The following is a 15,582-nucleotide window of genomic DNA, read 5'->3' on the forward strand; positions in this document are numbered from 1 at the left end:
GGAGATAACTCCACGCAGCCTGCCCAGAACCCCCTCCTCTCTACACCTCCTAGGGCGGAGTGACCTCTGTGAAACCTCAGCGCGACCTCTGACCCCCCCCCCCAAAGTGCTGGCCATTTGGTTGAAGGCCTAGTTTGCTGCTGTGCACACCCCATTGGTTCTGGTGTACACCCAGACCCGATACACAGCAGGTGCTCACTAAACACACGCTGAGTGTCTCCACGTTCAGGGAAAGCAAGGATCATCCTTTCAGCTCCCTCTGTACCCTTCACGGGCTCCAGGGTCCTTCAACAGATGGTGTCTGACGGAACACCCCCCAGTTCATTCTCTAAGGAGGGCAATGTGTTCCTGCCAACTCCATACTGCTCTTTTGCACATTGGGCACATGTTTTTATTTTACCCTAGAGGCCCTGAGCACGAAATTTGTGAACTCGGGGAGTCCCTCAGCCTGGCCTGTGCCCTCTCGCAGTCCGGGAGCCCTCGGGCGATGTCCGACTGACGGCGTAGGCCCGCTCCCTCTGCCCCTCCTACCCCCCCAGAGCGCGGGCCTAGGCCGGTGGTCGGACATCCTTAGCGCTGCCACGGAGGCGGGAGAGGCTCCCACTGACGCCGCTGTGCTCCCAGCCATGAACTCGGCAGTGCCGCCGGCCAGAACCGCAGCCCAGACTCGGGCCTTTCTCCTACGGACCACGCCCGTGTCCAAGGCCCGTGGGGCGCTGGGAAGGCAAGCCAGCCTGTGGGGCTGGGCCTTCTTTGCCAGACTTCCTCCGAGGCGCCCACCCCTCAACTCAGGGGCTACGATGGACCCAGACGGGGCGCCTTTGCCCTATGCTCAGACCATGGCCATCTTTCACCTGTCTTTCTTTCTGAGATAACTTTTATCTTAGCTCCCAGAACAGCTGGGAAGAAGGCCACATGGCCTTTGTCCTCCCCGCTGGCCCGGCACCTCCACGCTCTGCCCCCGAGGCCCAGGGCGGGCAGTGCGGAGAGCGGGGCCGAGCTGCAGCATGGGGGTCTGGTTCTCCAGCCCGGGCACTCCCCACTCTGCCCTGGGGCGCGTGGGAGCAGGTCCCTGCAGGGGAGGGTGGCCAACACACACACACACACACACACACACACACATCACTCAGCTTTGCTTTGGGTGCTTCCACCATGGGGGTGTCACTGCCCCACAGGCAGCCCATTTCTCTCCTGGACACCCTCATGCTATAAAGTGCTTTCGTAGGTGGATGAAAGAACAAGGACAGTAACAGCAGCGACTGCATAGAGTGCCAGGCTGGTCCGAAGCACTTTTACGTGGTTATTTCACGAGGATCCTCGGAACCCCACGAATGGGAGCTGCTGTTCCTCGTGTACAGGTGAGGACTCTCAGGTGCAGGGAGCCTTGTCCAGGCCACAAAGCCAACAGGTGAGCCCCCTTTGGAACTCTCCGCACCGCTGCCTGCTCTGCCCTCCGAGCCTCACAGCATTGGGGCCCTTTTTGCTCCCGAATGACAGCTTGCCTCCGAGGCTCAGTAGCCAATGAGCTGCTCAGGGGTGGGGGCGATACCCGATTCCACTCCCGCCCCGTCCCTGAGAGGGTGCCCAGTGGCTCAGAAGCTGCAGGTGGTGAGGAAAAACCTGGATGGTCAGTGAGCAGAGGGCACTGGCCCAGGAGCCAGGAGGCCCCAGGAGAAGGCCCCCCGCGGGTGACCTGGGGGCAATTCCCTGCCCTGGCCTTGGTCCTTCTGTTGGTAAAATCAGAGGTTAGACGAAACGGTCCCTGAGTCCCTCCCTGCCCGGCCTTTGGGACTGCATCCTAGCTTCTCCTGGGGGCTCCCTTAGGGGCCCCCCTGCCATGGCCACGCCTCGCCTCCCGCCCTGCCAGGGTTAAAACAAACACCCTCTCCAACAGGAAAGCCACAGCCTTCCACCCCGGCGGTGTAGGTTATTCTAGAGGCGAGGAGCCTGAGGTCAGGCTGGCTCCCGCTGGCCGACCTGCCCCGGAGGGCGCTGGCTGGCATTGCTGGGAGGCCACAGGCTCCTTCCAGCCACGGCTGAGGCCTCCCAAAGGCCGGCGGGCCCCCTGGGGCTCGGGCCCAGGTGCCACCTGCAGGCTGCACCTCGCCGTCCGGGCCCAGGCGGCCTGGGTGTCCCTGTTACTACATGTAAGAGCACCGCAGCCACCAGGCACTCAGCTCAGCCACAGATTCCACAAAAGTGGCCCAATTCCCACCGAAGCTCCAGTTCCCATCCAGGCCTGTCTCCTCCCCCCTCACCAGCACCCTCTGCTGGCAGTGGCCGTGCTCAGCTCCTGGGGGCCACGGTCCCTGCGTCCCCCCAGGGAACAGCCTGGGAGATGGTGAGTCCTGGCCCAGCTCCCTACCCTGACCATGCCCCCGCCCTCCACAAGCCTGAACCAGCAATGGGCCAGACGTCTGGCACGCTGCACCGCCTCTGGGTCTCTCCCCGACCTCCCGAATCTCTGCAGATGGGCCCAGCTGCCAGGCCCCGGGTCAGTCCTAATACAGGCCACCTCGTGCCCGGAGTCTGACAACCAGAGGCAGAGGCAGAGGCAGAGGCTGAGGCAGAGGCTGAAGCGCAATTTCCAAAAAGCCCGAGCCTCCACAGGACGTAGACCTCAGAGGAGAGGGGACAGGAAATTATCACGCAGGTAAAAGGAAGCACAGAGCCCTAAGACCTGGTAGGTGGGAGGGGCCCTCAGGCGCTCGAGACAGATGAGCCCCCCTGAGAGGGAGGGCAGAGAGGAAGAGAGCAGAGAGGACTGCCTGGGCCCGGGCCAGCTGTGCCTGCTGCCTTTAGGTTTGGTCCAGGCACGGAGGCCCAACCACCCCAGTCCCCGGACAGTCACATTTAATCACATGTGGTGCAGGTGACCAGTCAGAGTCCACAGGCAGCTTCCTGTCCTGCACAGGAGTGCTCTGCCCATAGCCGGCCTGGCATGGGTCTGATGAACTCTGCATTGGTGCCAAGTCCCTGGGCCAGGGCGCGGTGACAGGCACACAGGGGACGGGCCCCTCGGTGTGAGTGAGGCCGGGGAGGTGCCCGGGGGAAGGGGAGACACTTACCTGAGCTGCCAGCGCTCTCAGAAGCACTCCTGGACATCTTGGGCTGGCGGTGCTTGCCGGCCTGCCCAGACCCCGCGGGAGGGGGGCCTGAAGGAGCAGGGGCGCCATCTCCCCTGATGGTGGTGAGGTCCTGCATGCTGAAGCTCCGGAGTCTCTCCGATAAGGCACCCTGTCCCTGGGCACAACACAGGAGGGCACACGTCAGAGGCCGGACCCCGGACTGGGGGCCGGAGCTAAGACAAAGCCAGCAGGAAGCTCTGCCGGTCAGCAAGGCAGGAACAGAGACCCGGAGGGACTTGCTGGAAACACTGAAAGTCAAAGTTGGGACTATTCCAGGGTCACTGCGGGGCTCAGCGATTGCTCCTCTGGCTCCGGCTCCGGCTCCTTCCTCCCCCTCGGCCGCTCTAGGAGCCTCAGACAGACCCAGGCCTGACCGCTGCTTCTCAGGTTTACAGACCGAGACCTCTTCCTCACCCCTCAGTACCCGAGTGTTTGGTCAGAAAAGCAAAACCCAGTAATATGCATGTACCGTCCATTTCCTTTTCACAGGGAAGGAAATACAGACAGGACTTCTAATTGTGCGACAGCGGCACTGCTTTTATCGGCTCCCGGCACTGTTTATGAGCACATTTACTCCCAGGTGGCATCCAGCTTCATGAGATACCCGAAGGGGATGAATCAGGAAGGAAAATAGGACGTGGGAAACCCCTGCTGGCCGTAACCACTGCATGCTGGGAGGGAGCCACGGAGCTCAGCTCAGGGGGAAACGGTTCTTTCTTTCGTTTGGGAAGCAAGACCAACCCACTGCAGTTCTGAGGGGAAACCTGGCTGCCTGCATGAGAGAACGGGTGTGGGACAGGGACAGGGACAGGGACAGGGCGGGGCTTTAGTGCCTCGGGCTGCAGAGGGACCGTGTTTGGGGGAGAAGGAGAGCTGGGGGGGGGGGGGGGGGGAGGAGGGGAACGGGGAGGCTGGTAGGAGACTGGGGTTGTTGAGAATTGGGTTGAGATTTGAATGAAAGGTGACAGGCAGCCAAAACCAGTTTGGCTCAGCGGTAGAGCGTCGGTCTGCGGACTGAAAGGTCCCAGGTTGGATTCCGGTCAAGGGCATGTACATTGGTTGTGGGCACATCCCTGGTACGGGGTGTGCAGGAGGCAGCTGGTCGATGTTTCTCTCTTATTGACGTTTCTAGCTCTCTCTCACCTTTCCTCTCTGTAAAAAATCAATAAAATATATTAAGAAGAAGGAAAAAAAAAAGAAAGGTGACAGGCAAATAACCACCAGGCAAAGGAATGAACCCTGGGCTTCAGAAATACTGGGGGGCGTCAGCCTTTCCACAGGTATGTTGGATGTGGGACGGTGGGGATGGAAAGGGACATGCATTTGCATAAGGAGGAAAGAGTGGCTCTGAAGGGCTGAAGGGCTTGGGGACAATAAACACCACAAACAACAGAAACAGCACATCAGCACAAAGTCAGTGAGAGGCTGCGGGGTGTGTGTGTGTGTGCTGATGAAACAAACAAGCTCTGCCGAGGCCTTCAGAGGCGGCAGAGGGTTTGAGGAATTCTTTCATTTTGCTTAATAAGAAAACAGTAATGAAAACGGGCCAGAGCACAGCAGGTCACCGCCGGACCTCAGAGAGAGCCGCTGACAAAGGAGCACGTGCCCCTGGCTCCTGAGAGGGGAGGGCACAGGGCTGTGGACCGGCTTAGGAGAAATGTCAGAGTAAAAGAGATGCATTAACATGAAAAGGTAAGTCCTCCTCCTCCCAAAGGTATGAAGACAACGCCTCCAAGAAACGAACAACGGAAAGAAGCCTTTTAAATAATCTAATGTATACGGTCAGAACGATAAGTCCAGGCCAAGGCATTTGGAGGACATTATGGGGAAAAAGGCAGCAGTCACCCCCGTCGCCTCAGGCCTGCTCCGAAACCAGGGACACGGGGTCTGAGGCCTCACCGTCCAGACACGAACGCTGGGTGGTCTCTGTCAAGAACAGGAGGGAGGACCCGCTGCCTCAGCAGTGAGCCATGATTATTTCACTCAGAACATTCTAGAACCTGGATATCTAGGATTTAGAAGAGATTAGATGGCTAAAGAACAAAAACTGATTCTGAAAAGAGAGAAAATACAGAAAATACTCCGATCTTTACAAAGGAGCAATTCAATGTTAGCTTAACATCCAGGAAAACTGCCTCTTACTCTCTTCCATTTACCCTCCCATTTATCCATTTACCCGGTCCGTAATCTCCTACCAAGGGCAAGGCACTGTGCAGGTGTGGTTAGGAAACACCCAAAACACAGCTTGATTTCTGAGGAAATGGGGAAAGACCGATGATGTCCAAGTAAGACAAAGGTGCCAGGCCAGAAGCTACGGAGAGCGGAGAGCGAGGCTGAAGAACAGTTCTAGAGTCACCCCTGGATTCAAACGCAGCCTTATCCCAACAGCTGGGGGACCCGAAACTCCGCCTCACTACCTCCATCTGCAGGAGAGCGTTCTCACGGCAGGATGGCAGTGAGGGCTAAAGGAGATTCTGCCCATAAAAGAACCCACCACAAAGCCCAATGCACAGTAACTGTTCAAGCCCTAGCCCACTTGGCTCGGTGGATAGAGCGTCGGCTCTGGGACTGAAGAGTCCTGAGTTCAATTCCAGTCAAGGGCACACACCTCAGCTGCAGGCTCGTTCCCCAGCCCCCGTTGCGGGCACAGTGCACTCAGGAGGCAACCGAGCGATGTGTCTCTCACATCAACGTTTCAGTCTCTCCCCTTCCCTTCCACTCTCTCCAAAAATCAATAGGAAAAATATCCCTATGTGAGGATTAACAAGAACAACAACGGGTCGAAACCAGTTTGGCTCAGTGGATAGAGCATCGGCCTGCGGACTGGAAGGTCCCAGGTTCGATTCCAGTCAGGGACATGTACCTTGGTTGCGGGCACATCCCCAGTAGGGAGTGTGCAGGAGGCAGTTGATCGATGTTTCTCTCTCATCGATGTTTCTAGCTTTCTATCCCTCTCTCTTCCTCTCTGTAAAAACTCAATAAAAAAAAAAATATATATATATATATATATATATATATATATATATATATATATATATATATATATATATAAAAGAACAACAACTGTTACCTCCTGTGATGGTAACTGCTGTGCCTAAGACACACCAAGTTGCTGTGAGAAGGAAGGAAGGAAGGAAGGAAGGAAGGAAGGAAGGAAGGAAGGAAGGAAGGAAGGAAGGTCATCATCACTTCTGGCCAAAGGACTTCATGACCCCAAGCCCAAATAAGTGACCAGGAACTAACCATCAATGCGTCTGCCAGCTCTCCCAACGCCGTCCGAGAGACAGCGGCAGCAGGCATCACACACGTCCATTTCACAAAGGCCTCCATCCACTCCCAGAAGCCAGCCAGCCTGGCTCCAATATCACCAGCATCATGAAGACAGAAGTGGCGGAGGTTATGAAAGAGGAGGAGCTAATAATAGCTCGGAGTCAAAACCTAGTCTGACTCCGAGGAAATCCCAGCGGCAGGGCCACAAGGCTCTTGAAAACAAATTAGCTGTACCCGTCAAAAGAAGCCGCGATGGTCAGCATTAATCTCTAAGCCTCCCGGCCCTGCCCCGCCTCTACTCAGGGCCCCATATCTATTCACTCTCCACAAACCCAGCCCTCCTGTGGGACCACTTCAGCTCCGCTCCAGGGAACCTTCGCTTCCTTATTCTGGGAACAAGCAAGAGTTGTTCACTAGCATTATGCAAAGTTGAAAAATAAATATGGATTCCCCAAGTTTGGCAAAGCTGAATAGCATAGTCCCCATAATTCAATGAGCCGCATTACCATATTAAAAGCTTTCATAGTCCTCCAGTGTTTTGGGTTAACTCTGTAATCCCAAATGTTATCTGATGGCAGTGGGATATGCTGTTACTAGTAGCTGACCATCCAAACGTCATTCCCAGCCCCATTCTTGAAATGATAAGGGGAAAACAGCTTTCCCAACCTCCTTTATGGCCGTGGATGGCCCTGTGAGGAGTCCTGGTCAAGGGGAGGAAGGTGAATCTGCTAAGGGATTTCTGGGGGAGGCATGTTCTCTTCCTGATATGACCCTGCTCCCTGCTTCCACCTGCGAGTGGCAGAACTGCCACCTCATGACCAGGAGCCGCGCAGAGACGTCCACCCAGAGCCGACATCACTAAGTCACTGGAATAATGACGGCACCCACTCACCCCCAGACTTCTTGGAAATTTGGTTTTGTTGTTGTCTTTTACAGATTTTAAAACTGATTTCCTCGATTCTAAGACATGGTCTTCCTCTGAAACTGGGGTGGGCCTTACAGTTGCTGTTGCCGTGGCATCATTGCCCTTGCCCGCACACAAATGCTCTTGGCTGTTATTCCCCACGGCTGGACAGACCGACAGGCCTGCGTGTTCAATTAACAAACCAAGTCAGAACCTCTTGGAGAAGGAAAACGAGTCCAGGCCTTTAAGCTCTGAAGCACTTCACTGACACCTTCTGGTAGGATCCAGAAAGTGGCAGCTTCCCAGCTGGCAGAGGGGAATCGGCAGCAGCCCTGACTCCGAGGCCAGACCTGGCCCTGCATCGCCCTCATGCAGGGAGGGCAGGGAGGCCAGGGAGCCCGGCGGCAAGGCCATAAATGGTACCGGCCAGCGCGCTGACAAGTGATGCGGACGAGTCAGACTCTGAAAGCGAAGACGTGAGGTTAGGGCGGCCTCAGCCACTACATTGTGTTTACGTGTTCCCTTCAATGTGTGTACAAAAGTGACTCAGAAAAATCGATGTCTAAACAAGGCCAAGAGTCTTTTTAATAAGGAGAAGGAAACATTCTGAGTGAAAAACCATTATGTCCTGATTTAACTGGCACTGTTTTCCCCCTTAGTGGTACAGTAAGATGATTATCTTTAGACTCAGTGCACTTTAGATTCAGTGCAAAGTGGCTGCTTTTCTCAGAGGAGCGTTCTCTGGCCGGCTCAGCTCCCCACCATGCCCTCAGCTCAGTCGGTACGTATTTGCTGTACGCCACACAGTTGTATTGAACTGTTGGCATTGTTCATTGTTTTGCCTTCCCTTCCAGACTGTTTACTCATTCTTGCAGCCTTGGCACCTCCCCCTACTCCCCACTCCACCCGATACACATTAGGGATCGAGGGCTTGATTGAATGAACACATGGCCGTTTATCGAGAAGCTCCTGGGTAAAACAGGGCGGCAGGAAACCCCACCCCACCCCCATGCATAGCCAAGGCCCCAGCCCTGAGGAGCACCCTTCTGACCAGAGAATTGGGCTTTGCCCACAGGAATGTCTGAGATGCCAGAGGTCTACAGGGTGCTCACATCCGAGAGACAAGGTGTCCAGAGCAGACTGCACTTGACCTGGCCTTGGAGGACGGGGGGTGGGGGTGCAGGTGAAGATGGGAACCAGGTGGGAGCTGTCACCACTCAGTTTTGTCTGCTAAGGAGATGGGGATCCAAGTTACACTGTGCTAATGGCCACATGAAGGCACCAGTGAAAGTACCTGCTGAAAGGTTACAGGGTTTCCCTTAAAACAGCCATGCCAGCCCTGGCTTGTGTGCTCAGTGATTAGAGAATCAGCCCACAGACCAAATGGTCATGGGTTCAATTCCTGGTCAAGGACACACACCTGGATTGCAGGTTTGATCCCACACCCCCTGTCAGGGCAGACGCGGGAGGCAATCAATCAATGTGTCCCTAACATTGATCTGTCTCTCCCTCTCTCTCTCTCTCCCTCTCTCTCTCCCTCCTTACCCCCTTTCCCTTCCATTCTCTCAGTAAATAAATAAATGGCCGGGGGGGGGGGGCCCTCATGTGAAAATTAACAAAAACTAAACTAAAGCAGCCACGTCAGTGGAGGGCAGGAAGGGGAATGAGCTTACTCTCACTGCATGCCCTCTTCTGTGCTTTCAGAACTCTGTACCACGATCATGCAATAACCATTAAGGAGTCAGTATGATTTCACTTTTAACAACTCTCAAGATCACCTGGAGGACCCCATTTGGTGAACACAGAGCTTGCAGGATGCTGAGAAATGCCATAAAAATAAAAAAAAAATAAAAAAAGAACAAACTACTTTAAAAAACAAAACAAAAACAACCGAGAGGGAAGTGGCACCTTCAGAAACTGCGATGCACTGGCCGGCAGCCTGAGCGCCTCACCTCAGCAGAGCCCATGGGGTCTTCCCAGCCTTGAAATTTCACTGGGAAATTAAAGGGCGGAACAAGATTCCCTCCCAACTGGAGAATTCTGAGATCAAGAATGTATAACCCACCGAAGCCGGTTTGGCTCAGTGGATAGAGCATCGGCCTAGGGACTGAAAGGTCCCAGGTTTGATTCTGGTCAAGGGCATGTACCATGGTTGCAGGCACATCCCCAGTAGGGGGTGTGCAAGTGGCAGCTGATAGATGATTCTCTCTCATCAATGTTTCTAATTTTCTATCCCCCTCTCTTTCTCTCTGTAAAAAATCAATAAAGTATATATTTAAAAAAAGAAAGAAAGAAAAAAAAGAATGTATAACCCCCTCCTATGGCTCACTACCTGAATCTGACTGCAATTCTAAAAGGAGAGTTTCTAAAAATGCTTTGAGCCCTGACCGGTGTGGCTCAGTTGGCTGGGTACTCCCATGCATGTGCAGCGAGAGGTCACCGGTTAGATTCCCAGTCCGGACTCCATCCCCAGTACGGGGTGTGCAGGAGGCAGCCAAGTCATGTTTCCCTCCCACATCAATATTTTAAAAAATAAAAATAAAATTCTTTGCCCCCCCAAGGTAACTCTGAGGAAGGGTGAAAAAGTTCCTGTATATGTGTGTGTGTTTAAATATTTTTACTGATTTCAGAGAGGAAAGGAAAGGGAGAGATAGAAACATCAATGATGTAAGAGAATCACTGATTGGTGGCCGCCTGCACGCCCCACACTAGGGATTGAGCCCACAACTTGAGCATGACTGGGAATTGAACTGTGACCTCCTGGTTCATAGGTCAATGCTCAACCCCCGAACCATGCCAGAGAGGCCATGTGTGTGTGTTTTTTAAAAGTCTTGTATAAATTTCCCCCATCAACACTGAATTCAGAATATCAGCCACAGGAAAAGCTAAGAAATAATTTGGGGGCCATTTAACGAACTCAGGTCAGCCTACTCCAGGCACCTCTGAGCACCCACCCCTGATACTGTCCTCAGCACCTCTCCTGGGAGGACCTCTTTGCTCCCCTCAGTTTACGTGCTGTTTGCTTTAGCCGGCCAACCTGCTGCTTTCTGGGCAGGATAGCACATGAGGCCCAGTGCTTCTCCCAGTGGTGCTCCTCAGAACGGCAGAAATTCCACAGGTTTATCTTGGGGGCAAAGGCAATGATATTCCTAATGATCCTTATTATTGTTGTTGTTAACCCTCACCCCAGGATATTTTTAAAAAAATATATTTTATTGATTTTTTACAGAGAGGAAGAGAGAGGAATAGAGAGTTAGAAACATGGATGAGAGAGAATCATCCATCATTGCCTCTTGCACACCCCCTACTGGGGATGTGCCCACAACCAAGGTACATGCCCTTGACCAGAATCAAACCCGGGACCTTTCAGTCCGCAGGCCAATGCTCTATCCACTGAGCCAAACCGGTTTCAGCACCCCAGGATATTTTTCCCTTGACTTTTAGGGAGTGTAGAAGAGAGAAGGAAAGAGAGAAAGAAACATCAATGTGAGAGAAACACGATTGGTTCCTCCTGCACAAGCCCTGACAGGGCCTGGGCTGGGGAGGAGCCTACAACCAAGGTACTTGCCCTTGACCAGAATCGAACCCAGGCCCTTTAGTCTGCAGGCTGACATTCCATCCACTGAGCCAAACCAGCTAGGGCTATTCCTGACCAATCTTTCTTTTTCCTAGGTAAAACTCTTGGAAAATGGAACTTCAAGAGGTAAAGTGTGCCACTAAATTTTCCATTAACCTGAGAGCTTTAATTTCTAATCCTTCCCCCAGTTTGTAAAGGATAAGAAAGCTATGTAGCCAACACACAGCCAATTCTGTATGTTTCAATGTTTTCTTAGTCAGAGAAGACCCAGACCCTTGTGACCGGGTATCCAAGTGAGAGAGTTTACCGCCAATAGAATGCCTGCAGGCTGGCCCACCGAGCCCTGACTCAGCACAGCAGTCCAGCTCATCTGTAAGCCCCTGATGAGGTCCCCTCTTCCAGAGGGACACGGTGCCACGGGAGAGGAGGGTGTCGGGGTTCTGCGGCCGAGCACACATGTTAGCCCATCTCACCTCATGCATGTCTAATCCCCTCAGCTAAGAATACAGACAAGAGGTTTTAGTGCGACGGGCAACGGCCAGCAGAGCCACCCGCACAGCCACACTCCCCACTAGCGACTCAGAGTTAGTAGTTCCTTCTGGGACCCGGTGCAGCCACCTCACTGGCGGTTCCCTCACAGCCCCACATGCTCCACAGCGGGCCGGGCGGACTCCTCACCACATGCTGCGTGCAGACCGCTGTGTTTGTGACATAACAGGGATTAATAAAGAAGAGAGAGAGAGGCGTTCTTCCCGCCAGAGCAGCAATCATCAAACTGAATTCACGTCCCAGGCATCAGAGAGGAGAAAAAGAAAGAAAGGTGGGTAAGTTAGGCGCTACCCAATTAATGCAGTGAGAGGCTCCGGAGGGTCGGAGAAGTGGGACGGGCGCTGGGATTAAGGCAAACGCGCACACACGGGTGTCAGCGGGAGGCACCTGGCTCTGATCCAGACCATGCGCGGATGGGTTGTGGGGGCTGCTGGCCTCTCTACCCCACTGGATCAGTCTGGAGTTAGTCACACCTCTCAACGGGATTACCTGACCTTCTCTGAGGTCCAAAGAGTAGACAAAATGAAAGAGTCCAGCCACCTGATAAAGGGGAAAAGAAAAAATGCCATGGGCACCAAGCCTACACCACGGGATTGGAGGGAGCTATGGTACCCTCACCCCCTCCACTGACACGTTTCTTCATTCACTCATTTATTCATGAGTGAATAAATTAAGAATTCACTAATCTATTCACTCATTCACTAATTCACTCACTCACTCATTCACACACTGATTTATTCACTCATTCATTCACTCACTTATTCATTCACTCACTCATTTATTCACTCATTTATTTGCAGGAAACAGTGATGTTTACAAAGCTCTGTGTGAAGTTCTGCAGAGAAACAAAATTAATATGAAACATGATATGGTTCCTACTCCCTAGGAGCTCTCAGACTAGCTGGGGCCTCAGGACATACATGCACCCAGGCCAGCAAATGACAAAGACGACAAAGTGCATGACGGAAATCCAGGGCAGGGAGAGACGCACTGTTGTTTGAAACGCCCCCGGGGAGGCCTCGTACGTATGGGAGCTCCAACTGAGCAAGGCGAGGACGACGTGCTCAGACAGAAAGGGAAGGAGACTGGCTGGTGAGAGGTGTGGGCCAAGAGGAGAGGAAAGCCGAGGTGCACGGGGGACACTGGGACTGAACCAGCCTGAGAAGAGGGTCTGAGGCCCGTGATAACGAGAGAGAGGCCTGGGACACGTGGGCGGGGCTGCCCACGTGTGAGCTCTGCTGAGAGCCACTGAAGGCTGAGCAGTGAGCGACGTGAAGGAAGCAGGACTTCGGAATAAGAACACCCTGGAGGCCCCGTGAGGTGCACCCAGAGAGCGGCGGATGCCTGCTCCCTCCTCCCCTCAGGCTGCAGCAGCACGTGGATGTCTGGAAGAGACTGTTTCCTGGTCTCCCTTCTGGGACGTGCCCCGAACGGGAGACGGACCGCTGAGAGGCGGCTGGATTGGGACAGGCTGGACACTGGGGCTGAGGAGGCTGCTGAGCTCAGCAGCGGCGGGAGGGGAGCAGGGCTGTGCTGAATAATGATCCGCAGAGATGAGTCAGGTCCCTGGAAACCAGACCAGGGCCTGGCCAGCTGAGCCGGGCCAGCACCTGGTGCTGGGGGTTTGGGGCTATCCCTGCCCTCACAGGTAGACGCCCCCACTGAGGGAACTGTCTCAGCTGGGAGCTTCGCCTGCTCCGAGCTTCCTCCTTGGAGAGCGGGCCCTGGGGGAGGTTAACGTCCAGCAGATCTCTTCACTGCAGGGAACGGTGGCACAGGCACCTGCTGAAGGGACCGTGAGAGGGAAGGAGGGACTGAGAGCACCCACCAGGGGAGCTTGCTCAGCTGTTAGTGGAAGTGGAACTGTGGTTAGACTTACGCACATGCCCACATTACCCTAAGGGCTAAAGAACTGGATCTCACCAAAACCGATTTGCTCAGTGGATAGAGCGTCAGCCAGCGGACTGGAAGGTCCCAGGTTCGATTCCAGCCAAGTGCATGTACCTTGGTTGCGGGCACATCCCCAGTAGGGGGTATGCAGAAGGCAGCTGATCGAGGTTTCTCTCTCATCGATGTTTCTAACTCTCTATGCCTCTCTGTAAAAAAAATCAATAAAATATATTAAAAAAAAAAAAAAAAAAAAAGAACAGAACTGGATCTCGTGGTAACAGGTGCGTACGGACCCGCTTCTGCACTGAAGTGTTGCCCCAGCCTCGCATTGAGGACAAGAGGGAGCCGCCTTGGCAGCACCTGCTGGCTGGCTTTGCATATTAATGCGCCTTCTAAACTCCCAGAGGGGTTTGATATAAAATGGCCAGAAGGCAGGCAGCCAACCTTAAAAGTATCCAGGGCTGTGGCTGGCTCTGAGTTCTCAGGGGAAGACCCCATTTCTCAGGCCCTCAGCTCAGGCCCTTGGGCCTGGTGGTGTGATCTAAGTAGAAAATGCTCGGGAACCATCAGTCCAGCGTGTGTGGAGGGGGGTGGGGTCAGGGGTGCTTGGAGTGATGCAAGGAACGCCGGACTGGAAACTAGAAAGCCCCGCTCTGGCCCAGCTCGGCGTATGACCTTGGGCAAGCACTCCACCTCTCGCCTCAGTGTCCTCGCCTGCGAAGCAAGGGGCTGCAGGCGACAGCATCCAAGGTCCTTCCTGCCCAGGCAGCCCATGGCTTGACGGTGGTTCTCTCCTGGGGCAGGAGGGGACAGGAGGGGGCGCGAGGGGGACAGGTGCTCATGTGCTGTAAGCTGCCCCACGGGGACCCACTCACCTAGAGGCTGAGAGGAGGAAGAAGCAACCGCATGGGAAGTCGGGCCCAGAGCTAAGTGGGGCCCAGCCCAGGGCGGGAGAGTGGCTTGCCCAGGGAGACACAGCCCTGGCCGGGCAGACCGGGACAGGAGAAGAGAGACTAGACCCAGAGTAGGAAACTTCTGAATTGCAAACACCTGCCCCATGGCAGCATCTGACTTATTTCTTTTATTCTGCACAACAGCAAGAGAAGACCACGACCAACCTCAGAGAGCAAACCGACCTGAGCAGATGGAACAGGTAGCCTTACTGACCCCTCGCTGTGAGCTCCACCTCCTGTCCTGGGAGGCTCCACTCCCATGCCCGTTCTGCGGGTGAAGGGGCTGGGGCTCGGTGGGGAGGTAAGTGGGGAGCTGGGGCATTTAACCCCAGTCTGCTTATCGCAAAGCTACTCAGTGCTAAGAATTGCTCTACTGGCCAGCACATCCTTCATTCCTTTAACGTTTACTGACACCTACTGGGGAGGATAAGGCATGAATATAAATGACTGCAAGAGTAAGCGAGGCCAGTTCCACCTGGAATCAGGGGAGTTTTGTGAGGCAGCAGCATTTGACCTTGAAGGTGGACTGAATTTCAAACAGGCAGAAACGGGGGCAGATGAAGAACCAACATGAGCAGGAAAGAGAAGATTCTAGAACTAGTGCACAGTGCTGCTGTGAGCGCAGCACAAGAGGAACCAAAGGAAAGGCGGGACAAGACAGGAGGCTGGGAGCAGGCTCTGACTGCACAGGCCTCAAACGGGAAGGGAGAGGAGCCGTGGACCATATGGGTGGCTACTGCAGTAGTCCACCCTAGAAGGGAGGGTGAGGAGAAGAGGGAAGGGAGGAAGCAGGTGCATCAGGTGACAGCTGATGGCAGGGAGGGAGGGGAGCGCCGGGGGAGAAATCTTACCCAACACCCAGGGAGAGAAGTGCCAGGAAGGACAAGGTGACAAGAAGCTGCCGCATCATCACAGCCAAGAAACAGCTCCTCCCCTCACATGTGATCCTAAAAGTGCTTTCTCTGACCCCGAGCTCAACCAGGCTCTTCTCCGAGGCCAGGCAGGCGGGCTTCTCTCTTTCCTCTAGGGCCCTGATGCGCACGGCTGCATACCATCTCCACGACTCAGCACGGAACAGAGGGGCGATGGCATCAGAGCAGCCCCTGTGTCTGATTCCAGCCCTCCCTCCTCAGCGGCCTGGGTGCGGGGCTGTGTGCGCGTTAGCCCACCTGCCACATGCCACCTGCCACCTGCCGGGTGGAGTGAGGAGCGGTGGTCTTCCGGGAGAAACATTTAGGGAAAGGGATCCAGCATGGTGGGCACTGAATGACAAGGGGAGTGTGGTGGACCACACTGGTCTGAGGTCCGGCT

General features: G+C 54.5%; 1 protein-coding gene across 8 annotated transcripts in view; it reads right to left on the bottom strand.

Moving 5' to 3' along the window:
- The window catches only part of REEP1 (receptor accessory protein 1), an 85,916-nt gene that overhangs the window by 13,274 nt on the left and 57,060 nt on the right, over nt 1-15,582 (bottom strand). For 6 of the 8 annotated variants that reach the window (XM_084900282.1, XM_084900280.1, XM_084900278.1 and 3 more), the window contains one exon: nt 3,069-3,243. In XM_084900282.1, coding sequence (XP_084756408.1) covers nt 3,069-3,243 — 175 coding nt within the window. Of the gene's footprint in view, nt 1-3,068; nt 3,244-11,815; nt 11,969-15,582 lie in introns of all 8 variants that reach the window. The other 2 variants (XM_084900275.1, XM_084900276.1) reach the window with 1 other exon arrangement.

The sequence above is a fragment of the Pipistrellus hanaki genome, assembly GCF_964339955.1.
Source record: "Pipistrellus hanaki genome assembly, chromosome: 12".
NCBI lineage: Eukaryota > Metazoa > Chordata > Mammalia > Chiroptera > Vespertilionidae > Pipistrellus > Pipistrellus hanaki.